The sequence below is a fragment of the Struthio camelus genome, chromosome 2, assembly GCF_040807025.1.
Source record: "Struthio camelus isolate bStrCam1 chromosome 2, bStrCam1.hap1, whole genome shotgun sequence".
NCBI classification, from domain to species: domain Eukaryota; kingdom Metazoa; phylum Chordata; class Aves; order Struthioniformes; family Struthionidae; genus Struthio; species Struthio camelus.
In genome coordinates, this window is record NC_090943.1 from 151,141,012 (window position 1) to 151,168,286 (window position 27,275).

Consider the following 27,275-nt stretch of genomic DNA (forward strand, 5'->3'; position numbering starts at 1 on the left):
GCAAGGACAGTGTTCTGGAACTTCCTAGGAGTGAACAGATGAAAAAGCTCTTAGGAATTGATAATGAAGAAGTGAGGAGTGCAGAAAACACAGTTGTGTATTGGAAGAAGAGAAGGACATCAGTAACCTTTTCAAACAACAGTCTTCTGTAGCACATCAACCAGTGTCCTCATGGACCAGGGTACCATCTCTCACAGGCACAGGGCATGACTGTAGCAAACTTGTCAGATGTGGACTTCCTGACTACCAAGCTAGATATAAACTGTGTGACCGCCCTGGCCCTAGACTTGCTGCCATGGTCAGAAGTTGGTGCTAAGCGCTCCAGCTGCAGAGAAATTCTGTTCCTCTTTCACACTACTGGAATTAAGGAACAGAATCATCAGGGGCAGACTTTTACTTATTAACTCGCATGTCTAATAATCACCTCCACAAACTGCCCCCCCCAGCCCCGCATGGCTCAAACACACAGCTTCCATCTCCCTATCCCCGTGGCTACTCCAAAGATTTCTCCTTATCTACTCATCTTTCAAGTCCTGAGTCTAGCTCTCTTCCCTTCCATTTCATGCTTGATGAAATTGATGAAATTTGTACATGCCTAGCCTGTTGGAGAGGGCAGGTTTATGCATGCTGCTTCCTCATGACAGGAAGGTTCAGGGTCCAAAGAATGGAGCAAGAGATAGGACACAGAAATCTTATACTAACTGCTCTAAGAGTTTCTTCAGGGTTTCCTTGGAACACTGGGTTTCAGGTAGATCACAATACTCACAGCCTTACAGGTGTACATTCATTCAGCATTGAGCACAGAAGTATTTCTTCTGCAGCTGTGCCACCTCCAGGTGATGGTGCATTGAGAGGGGCGGCCCACAGTGATTGCAACAGCCGTGGCAGCATCGTTCCAGGACCCAGTGTAGTTTGTGCAACTGGTGAAGCTAGCCATGGCCTCTGTGAAGCTTCCTGCTGGTATCACTGTGGAGCTGGGGAATCCACATCAGGCAAAGACTAGCAGAAAATTGCCAACACAGACTACTTGCAGGTAGATGACGTGGCTGACCACAAGCCACTCCCCTGATGACAGGTCACAGGCAGAAGTGGAGATACTCCAGAGAGCAGCATCAGCAGGGTACCCTGGAAGACCACGTGCACGCCTTGTCTGCAGGCTCCATCTGCCTGCAGACAGCATTGAAAGCTAGCAGCCTTGTGCATGTAGAAGCTCTGCACTTGTTGCTGTTCATTTCAGGAGTACTACGTGGTCCTACCAGTTGGTCCTTATCTTTTATAACCAACTTTTCCTTTCCGTATGATGAGACTGGAGGGTGGCAATTAACATAATTGCTTTGGTGGCCCCTGGAGCAGCTTTGGGATCCTTCCCATACATTCCCCAGGGTTCTTCCCATTGCATGACACCTCTGGAGAGCGGTGGCCCATAGGGCCCCGACACAACCACAGCAGCAGGCACACAGGCAGGCACAGCATGTGCCAAAGGCAAGTAAGGGAAAAGATGCAGCAGCAGCATCACCAAGACTCAACAGCATGAATCACAATTCTGAACAGAGACCGCCAACCTGCATGCAATGGCAATTGCTGCCTTTGTTATAAACCCTGCTGACATAATCGTGTCCTGTGCGCAGTGTGTACAGCTGGGAAGCATGGCACCTGTGCTATGGCAATGTTCTGCAAGGCTAAGTAGGTACAAAGGTAAATCCACTACAGGAGGCATCCACTCGTTTTTCAGGAGGAATTGGAAGGAGGTATAGACTCTTCAGGCATATAGGTATGCGAGACATTAGATGTCACTTTTTTTTTCTCCCTCTAAACATAGCAGGACCACCTTTACCTTCTTAGGCATAATTTAAAATAAAAAGAAAAAAACCAACCAAAGTACTACAAGAACAAGGAATCATCTTTTAAAAAATACCCATAAAGAAGCTTCTGTTTTTCCAGTTACCACAATTCAGGAAAACTCTTAATACGTGGCTAATTTTAGATATATACCTAAGAAATAGGATTTTGCAAAACTATAGTTTGACTATAGGTATTTATAAATTTACTAAATCCTTTACTAGAAGGATTGCTTGGAGAGAAACTAAGTGATACTCCATTATGCAGTAAATAATGAAGGAAAATGTACATACTTCTAGGTATACTTAAGTTTCCTAATTGTTTCTTTTTTCCCCTCTTCAAAGAATTCCTTACTGGAGATGCTACATTCTCCTTCTGGAAAGGAGACTAGAGTAGCATATGTTTGAAAACAAATACAAAACTCAAAATGTTCATTTCAATGGTAAGTTGGGTAAGAAAGAAGAAATTGCAAGATCTACACTACAATCCGCCAATACTTGGCCTGGTTTTCACTTCTAAGCCCTGTCAAAGTTTCCTTCTTTCACCTGAGACGTATGAAAGGCAGAAACATGTTACAGACCACCAAGCAAAGCGGTACGCAATTTTTTAAAGTTTATTTTCTGTAGTGTTCTGTGTTGCCAAAAGGGAAATTTCAGGAGGCTTTTCTTATTAATCTAACCATGAAACCCTCTTACCAGCATATATATTTAATAAGATCCATCAATGTAGTTTAAGAAAGTCAAGGAAATCTGAATCAGCATCTCAGGAAACAAGACTGAGACGCAGGAATAAAATAGCTCAAAGAAGAAAGGAAAACAATTAGAGAACAGAGAATACAAAGAACACTAGCATGTAGTTGAAACTTGATGTAACAACATTCGTTGCTTTTTCCTCATTCCTGTTCCTATAGCCTTAATTATTTAGTAACATTTCAGATTCATGAAATCTCTGCATGAAACAAATCTTTCTTTAGGCACACTAGTTATTGATAATAGACACACATGGCTTGGAATGTGATTTGTAATGAAATGCACAGGTCTGGAATCACACTCCTACTGGCAAGGTTGGCACCAGAGCCTCAGAGCCTGTCCCTGCTGGTCATCGTCAAGCCTGCTTTACCAAAAACACACCCGTTCTTTACCCTACTGCCCTGTTCTCAGCTAACTATGCTCCAGTTAGAATTTTACAATCTTCAAGCGTTAAAAGGGAGATGAAAACAAAGAAGCAGGATAAAATAGAAATTTCCAGTTTACGGCAAGAACTTACTTTAAAAAAATCTACAAAAAGCCCTTCTAACCATTAACTTATATATCACATTATTGTAATTCAGTTCACAAAATAAGTTATGGCAGATACTGAAAAAAGTCTAAGGTAAACTGTTGGTAACCAGTATTGCACATACTGAACCTTGAATCTTATTGAAATGGGGCAGATCAACAACTCCATTGGTTTCCAAACAGCCATCATTTGGTACTTCTCATTTATCTGCTCCTTTTCATAAGACAGTTTAAGCAGATATCAGCTTTCCTGTACTAGAACTCGGAATTTTCTCAAATTTTAGCTAATGCTAATAGAATTTGTAATTACTTATTAGTGCCTTTAAAACGGAAATCATTTTTAAGTGCTGTGTTCCAGCAAATTAAAGAGTAATTTTTTTTACAGTGCTTAAAGCTACTCAAGTCAAATCATGAAAGCTTTCTGAAACGAGCAAAAACCCCACATATCTTTTAGTCTCAGGTGGCCCCATTTATGCCTCTACGTTTTAGCAACATCCTTGAGATGGAAAGGGATGGTACTGACTGTTGTCCAGAGAAGGTTATGTCAGTCAGGACATTACCTCTGCTGCCTCCACGGTGTCCGCCACATAAAGACCCATGCACTTTACTACTAACCGGGCATGGCAGTGCATACCTGATCTTTGTTCAGACCTAAACTGTGGCTCCTCATGTAAATACTAAAAAAAAAATTAAACTGGAAGTTTGATCTAGCAACATGAGACAAGAGGTATTTATGTCAGACCACAAAGGTAAGAGGCATTAAATCAGGGTTCCCTTGTACATTACAAGCTGTAAGTGACTCTCATCATACTTGTGAGAGGAATTTAAGATGTAACCCAGCCAGGCAAAGCTCCACCCTTTCTAACAGATCAGTTTTTAGCACAACAATGATGATCAGCACAATGTCTTTCTTGTCCCCTGGGCTCCTCCTTTGACTCAATGCTCTTCACGTGCAGTAGTCTGAAGCGCTTGCCCTAGCAACAAAATGGGAAAAACAAGACAAAACACAATAAAAACACAATAAAAATCCTGTAAAATACAACATAAGTGTCTTCCTGCTTACAGCTCTTCTCAGATATCTTGGGAGGAGTGCTCAGTATGGCTAAAAGAAGGAAATCTATTATAAACACACCATACCAGCCCATAAATAGAGCACCTAGAATTCATTCTCTATAGGAGAGACCAGATGGAGGAGAACAACCAACACCAATTGGCATTGATTTCTGTGGAAGATATGCTAAACAGGAAATACGCTTTAGTGAAAGGTTTTTTGAATGCTGTGAACTGAAAGGAAAGGCTATGTATAAACAGAAAAAAATGTAAAACATGGAATATTTAATGTTTTTTCTTTGTCATGTATAAACAAAATACTTACATGTATTGAATCAATAAGTGGCATGTGTTTGGCTTTATGGCTGCCCTCCAACTGATTAACTGGTAACTCACCAAATGCGGTCTAGATGAACCCAAAGTCATTTCTCAGACTATACGAACTCATAGTAAAGACAAAGCAGTATAGATATAAAACTACCGCAGAGAAACAAGAATCCTTTTCGTAAGAAATATTCACATGGCTTCATATAGAAACAATACATTTAAAGATGCAGTCTTAGAGAATTAGATACAATGTCTGGATAAGGTTGAAGTCCTAGCTGCTTGTTATCTTTCAACTTTTGTATTATAATTCTGGCAAATTCCTCTCCTTGACTATCTGATGTATCAAGCAGTTGTCGGACTTTTGATGTCCTTGTAGGTTTGGTACTTATAAGTTCATAGTCTTCCTTCATGAGTAAAAATCTTGATAGAAGAGCATCTAGTGACTGATTCAAACATGCTTCAGTCATCTGATCAATAATTTCTTCTCTTTTACTTTGGATCCATTGATGAGCTACATTGTGTTGTATGGTTTCCAAAACAAAATCTGAGGTTGGGGAGGATTTAAAAGAAAAATTAATTAGTATTGCAACCATCTGTCGATTAATAGTGATGTAAAACGAAAAAAATGAGCTCTTTAAAAATTGCTTTTTGATGAGAAATACCCAGCCTGGTAGTAAAAAGAGACAAGGTGGTAACCTCCGTAAAAATCCCGCTGGAAAAAGTTTACTGAAAGTGTATCTATAGTTTTCTCTATACCCTCTTAAAGCAGAGCACTCATAGAGTGAAACAGTGCAAGACCCTCATTTTGGTAGGAGCTCCCCGCCACAGTAGGGACCTGCATCTGGTTCAAGATTGTGTGCAGATACTCCTCTAGATGACTAAAAAAAAAAAAAAGCTTTGTTCTTTCTCTTGACATTTTTTACTTGTTGCTGCTAGTCTACTCTTTCTAAAAGTATTTTTAAGTGAATGCCTTTCTGAGCAATCGCTCACAGTCTCAGTCAAGGTATTTTCCAAATTCTCAAATACCCACATCAATGTTAATTACTTTTAGTGCTAATATGGATGAGGACCCCAAGATGACAAGTGTTCCACACACATTGTGTGTGTACCTCTCACATCCCCTTTTCCTGTGCTGTAGTTGTACAGAAAAAGGGAACTTGTTTAATGGAACAAAGCATACACCACTTCTTATAAAATCAAGTTCTAGACTCCATTGAGGCTAGTTTAAATGGGACAATTTAGATCATGACAGACATCTAAAAATATGAAGCATTTAAGACTGAACCTTAGAATCATTGAATGGCTTGAGGTGAGAATGAAAAGAGTTCGTTTAGAGTGCTCCAAAAAAAAAAAAAAAGAAAAATCACTGAATAAGGTTAACATGCATTAAAGTTTCTTTTTGTTTTCATTCTTTTGGGAACACATTTTTAATGACTATTTGATACATAGAAAAAATATCCAGTGATTCCTAACTAATACCCAACCATTAGAGATGAGATGCTGAGCACAGCTGCTGCTTCTCTTTGCCCCATCTTTACTAAGAGGCAAGTGACAAGTCCATAGAGTGGGGATAAGCGAGAGCTCTCACTACCTCTAGAAAACTTCCTTTCCCAATTCACTGGATTGTAGTGCTCCTAAAGCAGTAGGAGAAAGGGGAAATGATATTGGTAAAGGGAATGGGAGAAAGGAGAGCCAAAGCAGCAGTATTAGGGTTGCTTGAAAGAAAAGGATAAAGTTAGGAACTATAGGTGTACATGTACTTACATCAAATTGTACATCAGTTTTACTCACTTTAGAATATAAAGCTGCAAGGACATAATTATGAGCATTCTTTACTTGAAGCATACTTTGTTTTTATGCTACAGATGAACAACAGTTCTAGTTTCTATTTCATACACGCATATATTCAATCATAAGACACTAACTATGGGCCTGGGAATTATATCAATATTTGCTATACCTGAAGGAATTGGTGATGACCGCAGATTTGAGGCACTTGAAATACTCTTGTCAGATGAGGCAGAAGAACTGTATGGATGCACAAGTAGTTTAGCACTCTGGGTAACAGAGAAATTTTCATCCATGCTCTGACTGCTGCTGGAGTGTAGATCTCCCGAATTTCCATCTTAAAAGAAAGAGCTTTACTACTTCTGTGTTCAAATAGAATACAGCCATCAGAGACTGTTTAGAACAATTACATAAAACAAAATACACACAACTTAAGTTCTCTTCAAACATCAACACGTTATTCCTTGCAGTTAGGTTCTCAGTATATTTATGTCCATTGTGTTCTATCAGGGTTTGAGTGTTTGTAATTTTTTGTGTTTTGTTTTCTTTTAAAAACAACATTGGTAGAAAAAACATATCTGGTAGATGTGAACTTTAAAAAGCTCTGCTCAGCACAAAATTTTGTAGGGATTGGAAGACCAAAAATGATTTTTCAAAATGTTTGGAGAGGTAGCTAGGAGTTAGTGTGAAAGCTGACTAATTTTGATGATTTTGACAGTACAACAAAAGTTAAAAGAAAGACTGAAGTAGAGGGAAAGAACATGAAGACTAACAGTGACATTCAGTGGGAGGCCAATGGAAGCTTTTGGCAGTCTGTCAAGATAGCATATAACTTCAAGAAAGCTTCATGTGAACTTTTACAAAGAAAGAAAACAAGGGAATTTTATTAGGTAGGAAGTTTAATTGTTTCTTTTTTTAGGATCAACTAGAATAAAAATGTGACAGTAGATAGGAAGCAGCAATAGGGATGACTCAGGAAGGGATGACAAGTAGCCAATCACACACAAAGTACATGGCATATGCCTAATTCTGTATGCGGTTCTCATTACAGACTCTCATGGTTTCACTTGATAAAGAGCTTCAGAGAAATTAAGAAACAGAGATGCAGATGCAGGAATTCAGATGAACATCTAAGGACACAACGAAGAAAGGTAGCTCCATGCACAACTCAGGATAAAAGTATAGCTATCAAATGTGGGCGACCTGAACGTAGCTTCCTAGATGAGGATGTTGATCTGTGGAAGAACGTGGCCAAGGAATGGGAACAGGTAAAGGTGAAAGAAATTACACTCTGATTATCAAAAAAATGGTGGACTAGAAGTCACAGTTACTAGTATTTTATTTAGGAAAGATATAGAGAAAGTCAGTAGGGCAGAACTATATACATATGATGCAGCAGAGGTCATCTGCATGAACGAGAAAAGGAGGAGAGAATAGCTCTGAGTAAAAAATCCCTTTAGGAAGGAAAGGATTTTTAGAAGTTCTGCTGGGATAGATGGCTATAGACCTCTAAAGACACAAAGATCTTTAATAACAGAGACAAAACTACTGAGATTGTACCAGAATGGAAGAACGATCTTGATCAGTGACCATAGCATAAAAAATAGAAACATACTAATGACATTGGCAGATGTTATTCAGAAAGAATAGGTTGACCTAGAAGACTGGAGAAACAGAAGTAGAAATTAGGCAGTACAAAATAAGAGATCAAGAGTTCTGCTTTAAGCTGGGGCTAGTGATTCTGAATTAGGATGAGGAAAAAAAAATCTAAGCAGATTATTCTGTAACAAAGAATGCTTGTGAGAAAGACAAAATAAAATTCCAAGATATTTCAAGTAAAGTTTTTATTTGAGACAGCAAACACTTGTAACATCTCTTTTATAATACTAAGTGCAGAGGTCTGGTAGCCTTAGTTCACTAATTTAAGCTATAACACTTACAAGCAAGATACCAGAAGAATGAAGAAGCCAATTTTATGAATGGACTTCAAAAAGAGCATGCTCTTTTTACCTGGCAAAACACAGGGTCCAAAAGGATTTCTCTCTGTACCAGAAATGAAATGGGAGGGAGGCAAAACAGCTACTTACGCTTAAAGGAATGCCCAAAACCAAGTGGGATAAACTGGCCAGAAAAAAACTGAGACTGGAAGTTAGAAGTCAGTTCTTAATCCTGATGAAACAAGCTCCTAAAAACGTTTCCTGACACGGTTAGGGGGAAAAAAAACTCAAGTAAAATCTATAGTCATTAACTTCTCCCCCAGTGCTGTGCCAAACTCATCTCTTGCCAACAACCACCTAGGAACAGATTTTCTGCTGGAACAACTGCATCTAATTTTGGCAAAGTAAGAAGGATGCCTATTTTGTTTTTCATCATAAAATTATCTGATGCAGACACTGACAAAGTAATAACATAGACTTTTTACTTGGAACTTGACTAGTTTATAAACAAGGTTCTATGACATGAGTGCCTGCAATACTAAAAGATTGGACCTGATGACCCAGGAGGTACTCTCCAGACCTAGTGCTGAACTTAATATTAAAGATCTATTTCTATATCACCTAAGTGTGACTATGAAGTTGCAGATGGAAAAACAGTTTCCTGTGCAGAACCTACCAGTGCAGAAGCAAGTCATAAAGGAGGAGATGCAGCTCCAGTCAGTACCTTTTTATATTGGTGCACTGCTTCGAGGCATAGTATGATTCTAGAATATATATGGCACATTCCTCAACTGAAATATAAATCCTGAAAAGAACGTTTAGCTTGTTCCCAAACGCTCAGCAAAATCCAAGAACAGTAGATAAATTAATTTAATTATAGTTTTGATTCAGAATTAACATTTCCAAAATATCACTCCTTAAAATGTCTGTGATAAAAATGCTGCAATGTTGGGCTGCAGCTTGCAAAAGTCAGACTTACGTAAATTACAAAACTGAAAACATTTTTGGACTGAAAGATTCATACAAGGGAAAATTATAAGGTTAGAATGTTGTTAAATGTCTGCAGATAAAACAGTTTGAGTGAAATATTTGCTAGTAACGACAGGGATATAGTGGTATCCCTTCTGCTGTAGCACCTGAAACAAATCACGCAACATTTAAACAGCTAGAGCAGACAACAGCTCCAAGCTTTTGATTTTCACTGTTGATACAATTTTGCATCTTGCATCTTGTACTTGATTCATTGTCATTCCTGATTCATTGTCATCAGCATGAATTTCCTGTTTTCTTGAGAAGCAAATTTTTCAGGACAGACTATAGCTATCTCAATATTTACAGTGTCCAGAATAACGAGGACAGCGCATCTAGGTCCCACCAAAATGAATTATGGAACGTTATCTCTTGTATCCTTCCACAAAGAATTAAATGAAACAATGAAGAATGAAAAGTATATTAAGAGTGTCATGTATTTTTTCTAGGCAGTACAGATAAGAAAACAAGAGATTCTCATCAACTTTTGCAAAGCTGATAGGGCTTAAACTGTCATTATGGCAATTTCATTGTTTCTAATTGTGGTTAGAAACAGATCACAGATCAATGCCATGAGCAGAATTGCTCTCCTTCATTAAGCCCTGATATATTTTGCACATAGACAATAGCATGATTTTATAATCAGGGTGGACAACCTGTGACAAACAATTTAATAGATACTATTTTCACAGTCTGTACAGTACCTATATATACACACAACATAGTCTGATCAGTTGGTGGTCCTTTACAGAGCCACCATAATCTCCTCGATGATCCCCACAGGCAGATATGGTAGTTTAAAAACAGGAATCAGCAGCAAGAGGGGCCAACATTTATCATTATCTTATCTCATTAAACTTACGCTCCAAACTCACATTCAATATAATATTCCATTTTCTCAAATTTGTCACAATATTCCTATTAAGCTTAGTAACTAAATGTTATTCTTCATTTTTAAGATTTCTAGGGTATGCATATTGATGAACACTTGGATTGAAAGGCAGTGAACTACAGCGTACTTACTTGCTGCCATTTACTAACTCAAATCCCTGAAGTCTCCTAGAATTTGTATTTTCCCTGGAATTGCAGACTGTCTTTATATCTTTCTAGTACATGGAATACCTGCTTAGAACTGCAGATTTGTTGTAACAGGAGCTAGAAAGAGCAACTGCTTTCTTCCTATTTCTGCCAGAATATCTCTAGTTTTGCAGTGTCCCAGCATACCCTTGATGCCCCACTTTACAGCAGTAAAATGAATTGTCTTGTGTGCTTTCACACCATTGGTCCCTGCAATGCCAAAGGATGCTTCGATCTTTTGAAATATACAAGTGTGCATTCTTTCACAAAGCAAAAAAAACTTGAATGCAATTTTAGTTTCACATTGTATTGCTGTTCCATCTGGGTCCCATAGCATTTTGATGCTATGGATGCATGCATTTTGATCCTCTGATGTCAACAGCACTTCAAAATTGAGTTTTGTTTAGGAATTTGGCAGCTTTTGTTCAAACTTTGAGATTATCAACAAAAGGTGATAACTGCAAAAGATCTGATACTTTTCCAAGCCTTTTTATTTATTGAATGAGAAACGATCTAGAGGCTATATCAGAAACTTTCAGTTTACACAGCTGTGGGAGCCCCTCAAAATGTTTTTAATTTAATTTTTAGGAGCACTTCATGAACAACTAACTAAACTGCCAAGAGTTTGAAAGGAATAGTAAACAGTATCACTGCGCTCATTACCCAGAACAGGAAAACTGAAGCTGTGAGGTTTTGGATTTGCCAAGTGACAGAAAAAGAAAGTCAGAGCTAGAATACACTTGTTTTTGAGTCAGAGCACTAAGTTTACAGCAATAAAACAGACTTCTTTTCTGACATAAACAGAGATCCAACTACCAACTATACAAATACAACCTCACAATGGGAGCATAAAGCCGCAGTGGTAACTTAATTTATATGAAGTCATGAATGTCCCTACCTGATGAGAGGATATTGTACTTGGGAGCAGACTTGAATGTTGATTCATCTGGAGGGATGCTCCGAAGGGGAAGTGCATCGTATTGTATGGAGGCAGAATGCATTTCCTGAAATGAATCCAGTTATATAATGAAAATGTACATTAAATAAATAAGAAGCTACAATGATTTATAGAATACCTTCCCATCATTGTCTTTTCCCTATGGTCTTAATGCTCAGTGGATAGCACAATTAAAATACACTAAGACAGGAAAAAAATACAGCTGATACCTGTGTTTTTGCAAAGCTGACAACCATTTTGTATACAAGTTTGACTATTAGTAAGAACGAACAGAAGCACCATTAAGAATCAAAAATAAAAAAAAAAAATCTATACGATCCTATATAAGCAAGCTCCAGGGAGATGGAAGGGAGCAGAAGACAATCTCCTGCAATCCAAGTTGCTGACATTGTGTACAGCGTTCCTCGTAGAACAGATGCTCTTCCACACTTTGAGGATACACTGAACACGGCCTTATTTCTGCTCACCCACCCTTTACTATCTCCATCTGTATGTTTATGCATACGTTGCAGCCTGACTCAACCAATGAACCTTATGCCTTCCCCGACTGCATAAGAAGGTAAACTGCAGAACAATTCCCTTTTACTAAATTAACCTCTCCCTCCCCCTTTTAAAGCTCCCAAGATCTTTAATGATGCTGATATACCAAGGAAGGACCATACGCAACATCTAAAATCTTTACCTCTTGTGGATTAAGATTCAGAGGTATATTAAGAGATGTCTGATCCGCGTGTGTTTTCTTTCCACTCTTGTGAATACACTGTGATTCATATAGCAACTGAAAGAGACGTGTTGTATTAACTTTTGCCTATAAGAGAAGATGACAGGTCTGCACAAGCACGCGCTTAAACCAGATACAAGATTCGATAAACGGTGAAATAACTTTTGCTTGCTAAAAGAAATGCTTGCAACTCATTTTCTATGACTGCAACAAAAGCTACTTACCTTTGATCTCTTTAACAGAATTACTGCTTCCAGCATAGCTATTTCATCAAATGTTCTCAGGACTGGTTCAAGGTCTATTAAACATTCTAAATAAAGAAAGAATACTTTGCTGAACGATTTAATGTGGATATTAAGTTTTTACATTGCTAAAGCTTTGTTATATTTGAAAACGTACTTTCTTACGTTTACCAAATTATTTTCTCTGTTGATAGATATCAAAGTACCTATGCTGCTGAACAGAGGTTTTTTGCTCTCACCTGTTCAAAATGCAACAGTTTTTATAGTATTGAAACAAACCCTGTCCTGATCAAAAGCCTGGGTACCTCAGCGCTCTGTACCAAAAGAGATCCAGGACTGTGCCAGATTGCAAGTCCTGCATGCCTGGAACGGATAGATTGATGGGTTTGCTATATTCCAAGCACAAGACCTCAGAGTGGCTTCCTGTCTTTCTGCTCCAAAAGAGGTCTAAAGAAAATTAAATAAATGAAGAATCCACACAGTAAGATCCAAAACAGATGCTGTGAGGCAAGGCCAGAAAAGACAGTGATAGCCAAGGTACTGACCTATCACATCCAGTGAATTCAAATGATAGTGACTATGAACTCACCAAGAACAGCAGCATATCAGAGAAACTGAGACATCTGCTTACATAGAGAGGCACATGACAATTCAAAAAGCAAGTGACAGGTTGTGCTGTACTCCCTTATTCTCCAATGCTTAAAGGTTTACAGAACTAATATTTCAGTTTCGAGATGACTGTATTATAGAAACACCTCTTTGAAACTATGCTCAACTCTAAGAAAACCTCAAAAAAGGACAATAGCGTATCAGAACTTATGCTCTTTCCCTACGAGCGTCACTGATCCTGCAAAACACATTTAACAGAACCAATCTGTCACAATGTTACTTTAGTAATGTATTTTTATTTTTTACTGTAGTTTTGCCATAGTTTTCTCATAGTAACTTTCTTTCACTGGCATCCTCAAGACACATGTTCTTGTGGGATTCTTGTTTTCTTGCATCAGCTAAAAAAGAGTTTGTAGGTTTGGCAATCCACTTTCAATACCAAAGCATGGGTATCATTCATTTTTATTGGCTATTATTAAGTTGTAAATACATGTTTCAAGACTTGAGTTATCAAAAATACAGAACGATTCAAAAACAGGAGAAAAAGTAGTCTTTGTCCCTTCTTTTATAAAAGGAATAGATTAATTATATAAGCTTTTCTATTTAAAGTTTATTTAAGAAAAAGAGGGTTTGGGTTTTTTTTTTTTTCCTGTGTTACGGTAATTACAAAATTTCCCATTCCGTGAGCTTTAGTTCCCTTAATTTTGCAACAGTTATTGTATGAACTTAAAAAGTATAGCTTTACTTCCTCTTTCTTTTTATAAGAGTAAAGTAGAAAAAAAAGGGAAAAAGCAATGCATGTTTTCTTAAAGGATCATCTTAAAATAAGCATGGCAGTAATAACAGAAACCAAGATAGCTCACACTCTACTACATACCCCAGGCAATTACTCCGTCAGTACGACCACAGACTTTATCTTTTTTGTTGTTGTTTTCTCTTTTTGTTCACTGACACAGGAAAACAAGAATGCCTAAGGAAATACTGTGACGTATTTATTCTTTTTGATTTTAGAAAATACTGAGAACAGATATTATTTCCTTGCTTGGAGGAAAAAAATCCACAAATTAAAATCAAACAAACCGACTCGCTGCAAAATAACAGTACATTTCAAAATGTTCTCCACTGTAAAAATAACAATGCCTCAAAAAGGGCATGCCATTCATTTTAGACCATATCACCTACACAACTGAACACCAAGATGCTGTGTTTGGATGTGTCTCCAATTTTTCCTCTGCAAACTGGTCCAAAATCCTGTAATTATGAACATTTATTTCTGAGATGTCTGAACAGTAGTTTCCTAACACTTTCCAACTTAAAAAGGTAAGCTTATAATGGTTTTAAAAATAATAATCCAGCTCCTACTCTCCAAATTTAAAAATGAAATATTTTTAACCTATATTTGCCACATAAAAAAAGAAAAAAGACAAGACAGGTATTTCAGGTATGAGGCATTTCATCTTCAATCTAAGCAGTGAGGAAAACCTTACAATATAGGATTGTTTAATCCACAGCTGTTTTTACTGTTCTGAATTTGAATACTTGTAGTAACTTCCATATTTTATTTTTTGCTTATCCAACGCAATCCAGCTTTCCCTACACAATATAGCATCACGTTTGCTAAGAGTGGGAGGGAGTTCTTAAAGTACGCTCAAATTCAACAAGCACAACTAGACAGTTGCATGAACCACTGTCAGATTCACAACGCTGACACGTGGGACCAAACCAACACTAAAAAGAGCAAGTTTTGCATTTGAAATTGGTAATTGCTGTCTGCCAATTTGGATGGCATTACTTTTACACAACAGCCAAACATAAGCCAAAAGTCACCACAAAATTAAAAAGGCTTTCACGCTTTCAAATGAAGGATGAAAAGCACGTGAGCAAGTTAAGCGTGTGGGTTCAACCACAGCTCCTGCTCATTCCCAGCAGTGAAACAACCAAAGAAACAAAAATTTAGAACGTTCTAGATTAAGTATCAGTGAAAAAGATTTACACTGACATTATGCAAATGCAAGATGAAGTCACTATAGCTCATCTGATGCGCAACAATTTCCTGGTGTGTTCACCAGATTGCTCACAAATCCCACAGGGTTCATTGTATGTTTCACTTTTTTCACTCCTCCTTAAAACAAAATCTGCCCTTCAAAAATAAACAAAAACTGAAGCGCAAGTAGTTAAACCGTGTTACTTTTCCACAGGGAAACTGCAGCGACAACAGATGTAAAAGACTCCAACTAACAAGTTGGTTTTATTGCATATATGCAGTTCCATTCATAAATGTCTGTTTACAGACATGATGGAAGCATACAAGCATCCTACCACATGATGTTTATTCAACATGACTGACCTGATGTAACTTTTGATGTCTGTACCATTTCCCTTTTGCGACTGCAACAGTGCTCTATAAATAACGCGCTAGACAGAAATCTGGCAACTTAAAAATCTTTTCTTTCATTATGCAAGGTAAACTCACTTAAGAACGATGGTCTTTCGTCTGGGTTTTGCGCCCATCCACTTGCTATCAGTCTTATGATGAGTGCTCGGTGAGGAATGTCCATTGATAAACTTTCTTTACTTAAGTCTAGTCGCTGTCCTTGTGACACACTATACATTATCTGCAAGGGGTTTATAACTTCTGTCAAAATAGATATCGTGCATTCATTAGAAATATATGCAATATAAATAGTTTACTACAGGAAGAATAATTTAGATTGCGGCCACAGTATTTATAGTTCACCAAAAGGAAGCAACGTTTCTTTTACAAAAAATGTATTTGGAATTTATCAAACAACATGGCACTTCAAAAAAACAGAGAGTTTAATTTGAGAAATAACTCAATCTGTTATTCAACAGACTTACAAGCCTGATGATTACAAAGTAACCCCTAAAATGAAGTTCTCAGGTGCCAAGATGTCAGCTTTAGCTATATGTAAAGCTAGAAAAATAAATTGAAAGACACGATCTTACCTTCAAAAGGCTGCTTCCTTGTCATCACCTCCCACATAATAATTGCATAGCTGTTTAAAATATTAAAAGTTTAAAATACATTACCTTAGACTGCCACCTGATAAAGCAATGTGCTCAGCTTTAAATTTTACTAAAAACATTTCGCTAAAATGATCCCGCATGGCACACACTGGACTGACTACAGCTCGCTACAACGATGCCCCAAACGTATGAATACTAGCAGGACTATTATCAGCGACTTCAACTGGGACTAGTTTGTAATTTTAAACACAGAAAAGCTACATGGAGTGTAAGCTTATCTTCCAGATACGTACCAGCCCTGCTCCACTGCATGCAATGAATTACATACAGACTGAAATATAAAGCACGCAGTTTAAATCTTGGTACGCAACCTCAAGTCTCACTGCCGCCCTTGGACGCTCCCCAGAGAGCAAGACCCTGCAGGGGGACGGTGCTCACCTAGGCCTACCTGGCAGGTGGGCTCGCACCCAGCAAGCGCCCCCAGTCCCACAGGCAGATGTCCATGCTATGGACACTCACAGTCATTTCAGTAGGGAGAGATGTCACTTCACAGGCAGCGTTCACTTTAGTCAAAGAGACTCTTGGGAGGACCACCCAGACCTATAGCTGACTGACTGGAGCCGCATCTGCCCACACACCAAAACAGAGGTATTTTTTTCTCATTCACATCAGCTGGAATGGGAAGCAGCTCAGTGCATACCAATGTGTTCCACCTTTAGGAGAACAACTGCGCTCTTCAGTCATCAGGATATATGAATCAAAAGGTTTTTAATTTAAGTTATATTAGATTATTTCATCTAAAGGAAGTATTTTGACTTTTTATGTAGAAGTCATCAATGCAGTTAAAGCAAATGAAAAAATAAAACAGCATGAACAAAACAGATCCGGCTGTCCTATTTAAGGACAGGAATTTCATGGTACAAATTAATCTAGTAGTTCTAAAATCTAAAAGGAGTGAGCAAAAGTACTTCACTGCTTAAGAAACCGGCAGTCAATGTAAAACATATCCTTATAAACTCATCTCTTCTCTCTTATTTTTTCAGAACATTTACACTTTGATTTTTAAAAAGTTTAAATGTTACTTTTAAAAAATTGTAATCCAATTTCTATTGAAACTGTTTTACGAAACTTTTAAGTAAAGGAATTATTTGTTTTAAGATTAATTACATTTATCAGAGTGAGTGTTTTTTTCAACTACTCAAATAACAGTACATAAAGATATTTTCCTAGATCACCAAGAAATACCAAATTTTTTTATACAGGTTATACTTAATTGCCTCTAAGCTTTGTGTAATTTAACAGCTACCAAATAATAAGAATAAAAAAAATTAAGCAAGCATATAACTCACACTTAAAAATCAATCATTTAATTATGCCTTCCTAAAGACTTATTCAATTCACAGTGATTTGTGTCATCACTGTTAATAATAATTTTGATAACTTTTATTAAAACCAATTCTTGTTAGAAAGACCTCTTCATGTATTCCTGAAAAATTCAAGAATATTGATTTATTTGTCATGGCAAATTGTTACTTTTACAAAAGTTAATACTGCTCAGCTTTTTATTTTATTTTATTTTTTTTAAGATTTGTTTCCTTAAGAAAGATCCTTACCCACAAAGTAGGTTTAATATCTCAACAATATTCAGACTTATCTGCTGCAATCAATTAACTAGACATCCAGCATTTCATTCAATTCAGAATCGATCTATAATTAAACATTATTCTCTCTATTCTGCAACACTGCAGCAAATCACTTCTTGCTGATTTCCCTTTCCATTATTCATGTTCTCCTTTATTGATTCTTCTTTATAACATCTCCTTCTGCTACTGCGCAGAGATTTTTCTACACGACCTTTCTGGTGATCGCTTCCTTCACTGTCTCTCTATGCTCATGTCTTCCCATCTTGAACTGGCATATCTTCTTATATTGTTTTCTTCAGTCCTATGTTCTCTCTTTTCAAATAATCTGTTTCCTTCCTCATTTAACACTTTTCTAAGCTCCTTCTACTTATCTTTTCCTGTTTTCTCCCATTCAGTTCTTATTCTTCTGCACTCAATTTTTTCTAACAAACCTTTTTGTCTCTCTTATCTCTATTCATTCATTAATACACCAGCCATACGTCAAATCCTCTAAAATCAAGAGCCAGAAGAGATGACTTTTAAGACATCACACTGTTCCTTCTCTCCCCATTATATACCATCAGTCCTTTCCAACGCTGTCCTAGATCAGATTTTGTCCTCGAAGGGTAAGAAAAGCAGGTATATTACCCTCCCTATTCTCTGGATAGGAACGTCAAGGAGCTTTGTGTGTTCCTTATGGGATAATTAAAAGAATTAATGCTCTCTCCAGCAATCAGTAAGTCCCTCTGAGATTGGCTCATCTCTCACCAAAATACAATCCTGTCAAAGTTAGCTGAAGCTAAAGGTAGTACAGCACAACAGAGAGATGGGCTTCATCACAGTGACATGCCTCTTCAAAGCTGCTAAATCTCCATTTCCTAACGACAATTCCCTCCGTGATTGTTCAGACGATCCGAGGTCTCAGAACCTCTTCAAATGAGCCGTCATACCTCTCATACCCTAAGAGTAATCATCTTTTTAATATAGGTAGCCACTACTCTACTACTGCCAGATACTACTCAGGAGAGCTGACTGATGCAAATCTACCTGAACTTTCATAAAGTAAGTTATCCTTTTAGTAGAATCTCTCTATACTTCCCCCACTCCCATTACCCTGCCTTTTCTTCTAACCCCTTTCCAGAAATATGTTTTTCTTCTCTCCCCCAAGTATATCCTGCAAATTATGTTAATTGATGTACATTAATTACAAGGGTATGTGAATAGACATAAAGGTGTAAACACTTTATTTTCTCCCTACATTGTCTCTATGGATAAACTTTAATTTATAGAAACCAGTCTCCTTTTTCTATTTCCACCGTTACAGTTTAATTTCTGGAGCGTTATACTTGTCACAGTGTTTCCTAGAGAAATGGATGATCAAAAATTCCAGCTAGCACTCAGATTTTTTTCCCCTCTTATTCATTTTGCCTATCACGGGTACAGTATTCCTGGAAATAATAATATTGCTGAAAATGCACTAAAATTTAAGTTCAGTAACTCAAATTTGAATTCAAATTGCAAAGTGCACTTGAGAGCAACGTGAGGTACCTGTAGATATCATGTTTTACACTTGCACGGCTTTTCTGACTGGGATTGTAATCTTCAGGTGGCATGTAGATAATAGTCCCTCCTTCTGGCAAAGAAGTTTCGCTTCGTGATTGTGACATAGATACCACACGCCATTTTGACAAGCCAAAATCTGCAATCTGGAAAGGACAAATCAGTCATTATGAGAAGAAGAAGAACTGGATTTATTTATTAATTGTTTTTATAAATCTTGGAAATATACCTGAAAGAACAGTTAGTTTAAAATCCTTAACTTGGCATGTAAAAAGCGTGTCGTTGTCAGAGCAACAGAAAACAGTATCTCCAATTCACGACTTATGCTACTGCTATAATCCTGCCCTATCCCATTGCTCTTTTACGGAAGGATTTCATATATTCTACAGCTGGAGAATTTACTGTGGATTTCTGTCCTGTCTGAGAATGGTTCCAGAAAATCACTTACTTTCATTAAAAACAAGCAAACAGAGAGCCATTGTGTATTTCTAGCCCCCTGGCTTGCGAGGAAAAGACCAGATTCATTATAAATCAAAATAGCTCTATATATCTGAGCCTGCAGACATCCTGAGGCAGTTGCTCTTACAGAATAAGATTAGGGCAGTCCATTCTGTAAGCCATTCTTACAGAATAAGATTAGGGCATCCCCAGAACTATGAAACATTTATCTGGAATTAGCAAAATTAGTATTCTGAAATTCTGTGCTGTAAAAAGTTACCAAATATTTTGCTTACTGTGCACTCTGCGGCCTTCCCAAAACCATCTCCTTGTCCTTTCCTACAGGGTTTACAGTACATCTCCAAATAGAATTAATTGACTTTAATTTGCATTCCCAGACTTCCACAAGTCAGGGAGCAAAATGATAGTCTAGATTAAAGATAGGAGAAAAGGGATGTGGAAGAATAAACTAGCTGTCTGAGCTGAAAAGCGTCCAGCGTATCAGGAAGAAAGATGTAGCCAGGTACAAGCTTTGGACTTGTCCAGTGTATATGCAAGAGCAAAACGATTCTGAACAAAGCTGCCTGTGGGAGCGCTGTGGCAATTAAGATGATAGAAATAAATTTTCTGGAGAGCATACAAACAAAATCCATAGTAAAAACAAAAAAAAACAAAAAAAAAACCCAAGCAACCTTTTAATCTCTACAACTCAGCTTCATCAGTGTAACTTCCTCCCTGTAACTGTTCAGATATCCTCAGTAGATCCAATAGTGTTATTAATTTTATACACATGCAACTCTTTCTACATACTACATATGATAACTTTCCTTAAATTTCCTGAAAGCTGTACTAAATTAGAGAATCTTGCTTCACCCTAAAAAACAGCTTAAAAAAAACAGATGTCCAGAGACTTTTCGTTCGGAAGGTATACAGAGTTAACCCCTTCCCTTCTTTTTTTGTAGCACAGCAACTATTAATGTGTGGTCAGGCAGAGTACCAGATAGCACCAGTGCTAACAGAGATTAAAAAGAAAAAAAAAAGAGCGCATGAAAAAGAAAACACTTGGAGCAGTTCCCCAGTCAGGTTTATCAGGAAGCTCCAGAGATGGTGATATCAGCACAACTGAGCAGAGGAGGAGTGACCTGCTGAGGGTGCGAGCAGGGAGGAAGCTGCGTAAGCTGCCTTGCTGCCAAGAAAAACATCTTTGGAATGGAGGCCTCCAAGTGGTTATTATTAAGAAATCGGCACAGGGCCTTTGCTCAGAGGACTTACAAACTACACCACATGGTATCATCTGAAGCATTAGCCATTCAAGTACAAATTAAATGCAAGATACCTCTTATTTCTCAAATTTAGGAGTACATTCTATCAGTTCTAGAAACAGAGGATCTGAAAAGGAAACAAAACTTAAGCAAGTATTGTTCCTTTTACCAAAAAAAAAAAAAACAACAATCCTACTGAAATTATGGAAGCATTCTATCACTAGTACTTTTACTGTCTTTTTTCACATCAGGGCAGTGAGAGTTTAAAAGGCAAAATTAAGCTTTTAAACTAACACTGTTTCTCCATGCATATTTGTTTGCTCTGAAAGCAATTACGTTGCTTCATAAAAGGTACTGGGATGTTCGAATTTCACAGTTAAGTTTTACATATTCCTATACTACACTCTAGCAGGATATGTACATATTGCGTGGTAAATATCAAATGGCATTAACTTTAGAATTTGGTACCACTGTCCTCCAGAATGAATTTGCCAGAGCACCTTAGGCAGGAATACTTTCTCTTTACTACTCAAAAAAGTCTAGGCACAGGTACTCCTGGAAGGTTTTCATAGGAAAGCATCACTACTATTGAGTATCGGACACTGCTATGGCACAAACAGCCCAAATTCTGGAGACCTGTTTTTTTTCCGATGGCTCAAATCCACACTTAAGCAGAACAGTTTTCAAAGAAACTGGAAAGTTCTGTCTGCAAGGATACAACAAAGGCATATAACTATGTCCCCTCCACATGGCCATGTCCTCACTCTTTCTCCTCTGTGATAGTTAAACACTGGCTAATTCCAGATGCTGAAGAACAAAAGATTTAAATAACTCTACCTTAACATGAAACTCATCATCCAGCAAAATATTCTGCGTCTTCAAGTCGTGGTGCAGCAACGGAGGATTCATGTTGTGCAAATAGTTTACTCCCAAAGCAATTTCATAAAGGATTCGGAATCTCAGGCACCAGGGAATGTCCGGATATACATCTTTCTACCAAAATAAACCCACAAAACCAAAACGTAACTCTCTGTTCTGATCTAACAACACAATGCAGACCGTTACAATAAGAAGAAAGCGACTTGCACAACCAGTACTCTTTAAAAGCATTTATTATGTCAACTCCTTACAAAAGTATAACTGAGCATTGAAATTGATCAGCTGTTAAAACAAAAGTATGATTCTCAATCATGCAAAGTTACATTCCCATTGCCTGTCATTCATGTAATAGCTCATGACTGCTATACATAATGTGTTAATAGCACATTTACCATGCTACTCATATGGAAATAAGATTGACAGATGAACTCCTACATGACACTTGTAACCCACAGACTATAAGTATTATTCAAAGGAAAGCAAGAATCGTATCTTCAGTTGACATGGTGGGGGAGGGAAGGAACGGACATGCCAGGTCAAAGTCATTCTGCATGTCAGTGTACAGGCAAAACTCAACTGAAATTTTTTGAGTTTACTTCTGTGCCTTTTCCAGATACTGTGAAACTAATCATAAAATGCCACCTTTGAAAATATAAGTACACCAACAAATATTGCAGGAATTTTCCACTGAAATATTAAAGTTACACCGAGACTAATGCCTTTACGAAAAATACACAGTTGACTTCTCTAAGGCATGAGGTATGTACCGATTAAAGGTACAGAAGAGGTACAGTGCTGTGGAGACAACTGCAGTAGCTTTAAACTAGAACATGGGATGCTCAGATCAAGCTAGCGGAAGCAGCTGAGAGCTCAGCACAAGCTGACCTACGCTTGAAAGTAAGGCCCAACAGAAATATCCGTATCTGCTTAGATTTGCAATATTCGCAAATATAGAGTCAAAATATTCAATTTTTTTAAAAAAGGTCATCTTAAGGAGATAAATCCATCTTTTTGTGATATTTACACTGCCAACATTTCTGAAACACAGACCGAAGTGAGCGTAACTACTTCTGCTTCTAACTAGAGAACCTCAGAGATTTTTTTAAGTGACTATATATAATAATTCGTCATTAAGCGAGTTACAGAGCAGAGTATTAAAGGAAAGAGCGTATTAAAACTGAAGTCTACTGACTTCAGCTGTCTTTTTAGGGAGAAGAAAGTCTGAGCAATGAAAACCAGTACCAATGCTGGCTGTTCTTTAACTTGAAATATTATTAATATTAAATTTTACTACACCACTTCCCTTTAGAATGGATATCACAGTATATTTGAACCAACCAGGGATTGTATTGAAGAGCTTCAAGCAGACTTACCCCATGTAAAAGCTGGTTTAATGATCCATTTGTCATGTACTCTGTTACTATCCCCAGAAATTCAGGCTCATTGCAAATTCCTAAAATTGGCAGAATGTAACTAAACCTGGCTTTGTGTAATATCTCTGCTTCTTTCAGAAGGTGGTTTCTATCACTTAAAGAAAAAGGAAAAAAGGGGTTACTGTACTAATACTGCAAAGGTAAGGTTCATTCAATTCACTTTATATAATTGTGTTCCTATATGCAGTAGCACCATCTTTCACAATTTATTTCCTACTACGCAGTTTCTATAACAAAATACGGAAAGACAAATTAGAATCTACAAATGCAAGCACAAGATAGCTTCTCTAGTTTTGTTGTACCACACAACACATTTCCTCCGTGTTTCCAGTAAATGAGGACATAACGAGAACTCCAACTTCTACCATCCTGTCTAACCATAATGACAGTAATATCTAACTATATTTATCCTATTTTACTGCCCATCTTCAAATATTGAGTTTTCAAGGACGACCACTATTTGTCTACTGTAAAATGGAGAATTTAACACTTTGCTCACAGGTCTCCAATTGTTTTAACTCAGTCAGCACTGCTGTGCACTAAAATAATGTCGGTTAAAGGAGTACAATTTCAGTTTCTGAAGGAAAAGTAATGATCAAGTATGCTTTGTCATCACATAAACTCTTCTCTTAGACTGGGCCCTGTTTGAATTGGCCTCTGGAGAAAGTGCTCTCTGATTATACAGGGAGCACAGCGAAGCTGACCTGACACCTGACCACCTGAATTCGGTGGTGTGAATATTCTTTGCTAAGGCCAAGCCTCCTCATAAACGTGAACTTGAGGCATCTTTACAAACATGTAAGTATACCTTGCTGCATACGAATATAAGCAGCTGAAATTTTATTTAAAACAAAGTAAGAGTACACTTCTGTTCCTAAGAATAACGAAGACAATTTTTTGACACGTTTTATGTCTCAAAAGTTCTTGAACAAACAGGTTATTAATACTGAGGATACTCGGACTAAGAAAGATAATTCTAAGAAAAAAAGATTTAGCTTTTACATCAGTGGAGCCTGGTACAGATACAAGTGCATGACTGGGATATCCAAATGCTGGACTATTGCAGCCCATCTAAGACTGACCAGGCAGCCTGATTCAGAAGCCATCAGGTGTGCAGGGCTGCACACAGGCTAACAGTCAACGCCGATCAAGATTTGCTCAGTGCACTGCCATATTAATACGGCCATACCGCTCCCAGATGAGAGCTGGCTTTAGTCTGTGCCCTGCGCTGGATCGACAGAAGAGTTCAAGTCTGTCTGGACCCGTCAGTGCAGACCTAGCCCTCACAATCAGAAGGCCTTCAGAGTACATGGGGGAAAAAAGGAAGCCTAGAAAACTAAAGCTTGCTGCTTTTATGACAGAAGAATTTAAAATTTAGAGGTATGTGAAATTGCTTTCAATATGTAGGAAATAGAAAGCAAAACATCTTCATGATGGAGAAAAAAAAAAACCCTCCTGTTACAGGAAACTCTAGAAAATGATCTGAGGGAAAAGGCAGGCCTCAAGGAAAGCCAGGGATGTAACTCTCTCCTTCCAAAAAACACTAGCTTAGAGAAAGTAGGGGTTTTCCCAGGCTATGAGGCAGATCTGCATGAGATTCTGCTGTAACTGGGAAACAAGTTGCAACATACCGAGGGTTGTTCCTGGATCTATAAATTAGTTCACCTTTCTCCGCTCCATAGCGGAAGAGCATTGAGTAATGCCAAAGCTAGTGCAAGCCCACAACAGCTTCCAAACAGGCTCTGCTGCTCAGCAGGTCGCACAGACCAAATTCTGGGATGCACAGCGCAGGCTTCCTGTTTGGGGAGTTAACTGCACTGTGAACTTCCCTTTTCCTGACAGCACTTACAGACCAAACTCTTACGCTACCTACAACACCACTGACAATTTTCTTGTCACAAAAACTCAGGCGCAGCATTTCTTACAGCTTTAGGTTATTCTCGTAGCATTTCCGAGCTCTGCATGATCCACGGCTGAGGGCTGAGTTGTTCTGACTGCCTCAGTTTCCCCCTTTGTCAAAACTTCCTGGATTTCATGTCACACTGATCTAAATTCTGGCAAGGCTAGAAATACTATTGACTGTTCTTTCCCAATCAATTTGAAAGGAGAAGCGCTATATTCAGGATAAGCGGGGATTGAAGCAGATAATTTAATATAAAGAAAAAACATTGAGGAAAGTTGAAAAGTTTTTACATGCATGTATATACACACACGCAGGTATATGCACCCCCCTGTCCCTCTGGTGTACACATACACACACAAACGCACACATAGACATGGCTATCTGTACTTCAGTGAAGTTATTCTGCCTGAACACCTAACACTAGATCCAAAGAAATGAGTTCATGGAGGCGAAAGTCACCTAGATAAGAAAAAAAGGGGCAAGTTTATAGTCTTCAACAGCCTAAGATGAACTGGCATCGACCTGGTTAAAAAAGAGGCACTGTAGAGAGTGAAGGAGGCAGAGGTGGAAGAAAACTACAGCCTGCTGCATCCTTATTTAGGACGACAACTCCTGCGGCAAACAGGCTACAACCTGGTGCCCAGAAGAGCGGGGAACACGACGGCTGAGCTGCAGAGCTTAAGGGAGATATCACCTGTAGGCAAGAGCCCTACACACCTACCATTCCCAACCAGCTTGTCTCAGTACCTGCGATCTGGGGCAAAAATCTATTATGTTTTGTCTTGGAGAAGCTTATCCTGGGTCCCTGCACTCGGCAGCGCACACAGTAATATATTCTATGCACTACACTACATATTCCATATACTCTATACCCCCCCCCGGGCTCCGCCACGGCTCGCGGAGCTCGCTCCGCCACACGGACCCCCCCACCCCGGCTCCACCACGGCTCGCGGAGCTCCGCCACACGGACCCCCCCGCCCCCCGGCTCCGCCACGGCTCGCGGAGCTCGCTCCGCCACACGGACCCCCCCGCCCCCCGGCTCCGCCACGGCTCGCGGAGCTCGCTCCGCCACACGGACCCCCCCCCCCGGCTCCGCGGAGCTCCGCCACACGGACCCCCCCACCCCGGCTCCACCACGGCTCGCGGAGCTCGCTCCGCCACACGGACCCCCCCGCCCCCGCCACGGCTCGCGGAGCTCGCTCCGCCACACGGACCCCCCCGCCCCCCGGCTCCGCCACGGCTCGCGGAGCTCGCTCCGCCACACGGACCCCCCCCCCCGGCTCCGCGGAGCTCCGCCACACGGACCCCCCCGCCCCCCGGCTCCGCCACGGCTCGCGGAGCTCGCTCCGCCACACGGACCCCCCCCACCCCGGCTCCGCCACGGCTCGCGGAGCTCGCTCCGCCACACGGACCCCCCCCACCCCGGCTCTGCCACAGCTCGCGGAACTCGCTCCGCCACACGGCCCCCCCCCGGCTCCGCCACGGCTCGCGAAGCTCCGCCACACGGCCCCCCCCGGCTCGCAGAGCTCCGCCACACGGGCCCTCCCCTCCCCGGCTCGCCCACGGGTGGGCGGGTGGACAACGCCACCGCTTCGCAGCAGCCGACGCGGGGCCGCGGCCCCTGCCCCCGCCGGTACCTCTCGAGCAGCGGCCCCTGCAGGCTCTTGAGGGCCACCGGGACCCGCCAGTCGGCGTGGCGAGCGGCGGAGACGGTGCCGTAGGCGCCGCGGCTGAGGAAGCGCAGGTCCGGCAGCTTGTTGGAGGGGATGGAGGGCAGGGCGCAGCTGATGGCGCCCGCCTGGCCGCCACCCTCCCCGCCGCTCATCCTCGCACTGCGCCGCGGGAGGCGCGACTCCACGGCCCCGCGGGGGAGGCGCCACCCGACCCGACCCGACCCGACCCGACCCGACCTGACGCGGCGCGACGCAACACCCCGCCGCGCCCGGCGCCGAGGCCGGGACCGGGGCTGGGGCTGGGGCCGGGGCCGGGGCCAGGTCCTCGCCGTCCGCCCCGCCCCGCCCCGCCCCGCCGCAGCCAGAGCGGCCCGGCCCGGCCCGGCTCCCGGCTGCCCGGAGGGGGCGGCGAGAGGGCTCCTGCCGCGGCCGGAGGGAGGTGCGCGGCGCCCCCCGCGCCGCCGCCGCTCATTCGTGCACTTCCCGGTGTCTCCTCACTTTTTCCGATAGAGGAGGAGGGCGGGCAGGTCGCGCCGCCCCTGCGGGGGCGCCCCGCGCCGGGTGTCGGAGGGTAGCGCCCTCCGCCCGCAGAAGAGCATTCCGAGAGTTTTCCAGAAGGAGGAAACGGGCAGCCCGGCGGCGCCCGGGCCGATGCGCCCGGCG

General features: G+C 40.3%; 1 protein-coding gene across 4 annotated transcripts; it reads right to left on the reverse strand.

The window, feature by feature from the left end:
• Positions 1-2,438: 2,438 nt before the first annotated feature.
• RIPK2 (receptor interacting serine/threonine kinase 2) lies at positions 2,439-26,900 on the reverse strand. 4 transcript variants are annotated; one of them, XR_011139288.1, is made up of 12 exons: positions 26,577-26,874; positions 22,977-23,130; positions 21,562-21,717; positions 19,013-19,170; positions 15,822-15,871; positions 15,328-15,489; positions 12,228-12,313; positions 11,965-12,060; positions 11,223-11,328; positions 6,454-6,618; positions 4,492-5,037; positions 2,439-4,090 (listed from the first exon to the last, which is right to left on the reverse strand). XR_011139288.1 is itself a non-coding variant. In XM_068933092.1 (11 exons), the coding sequence occupies exons 1-11, from the start codon at positions 26,762-26,764 to the stop codon at positions 4,712-4,714; spliced, it is 1,647 nt and encodes a 548-aa protein (XP_068789193.1). In that variant the 5' UTR covers positions 26,765-26,900; the 3' UTR covers positions 4,431-4,711. The 4 variants fall into 4 exon arrangements, 3 of the variants coding, with proteins under 3 accessions (XP_068789193.1, XP_068789192.1, XP_068789194.1); XM_068933092.1 differs by lacking the exon at positions 2,439-4,090 and having other exon boundaries at positions 4,431-5,037; positions 26,577-26,900; XM_068933091.1 differs by lacking the exon at positions 2,439-4,090 and having other exon boundaries at positions 4,431-5,037; positions 11,965-12,090; positions 26,577-26,873.
• Between the last annotated feature and the right edge of the window lie 375 nt (positions 26,901-27,275).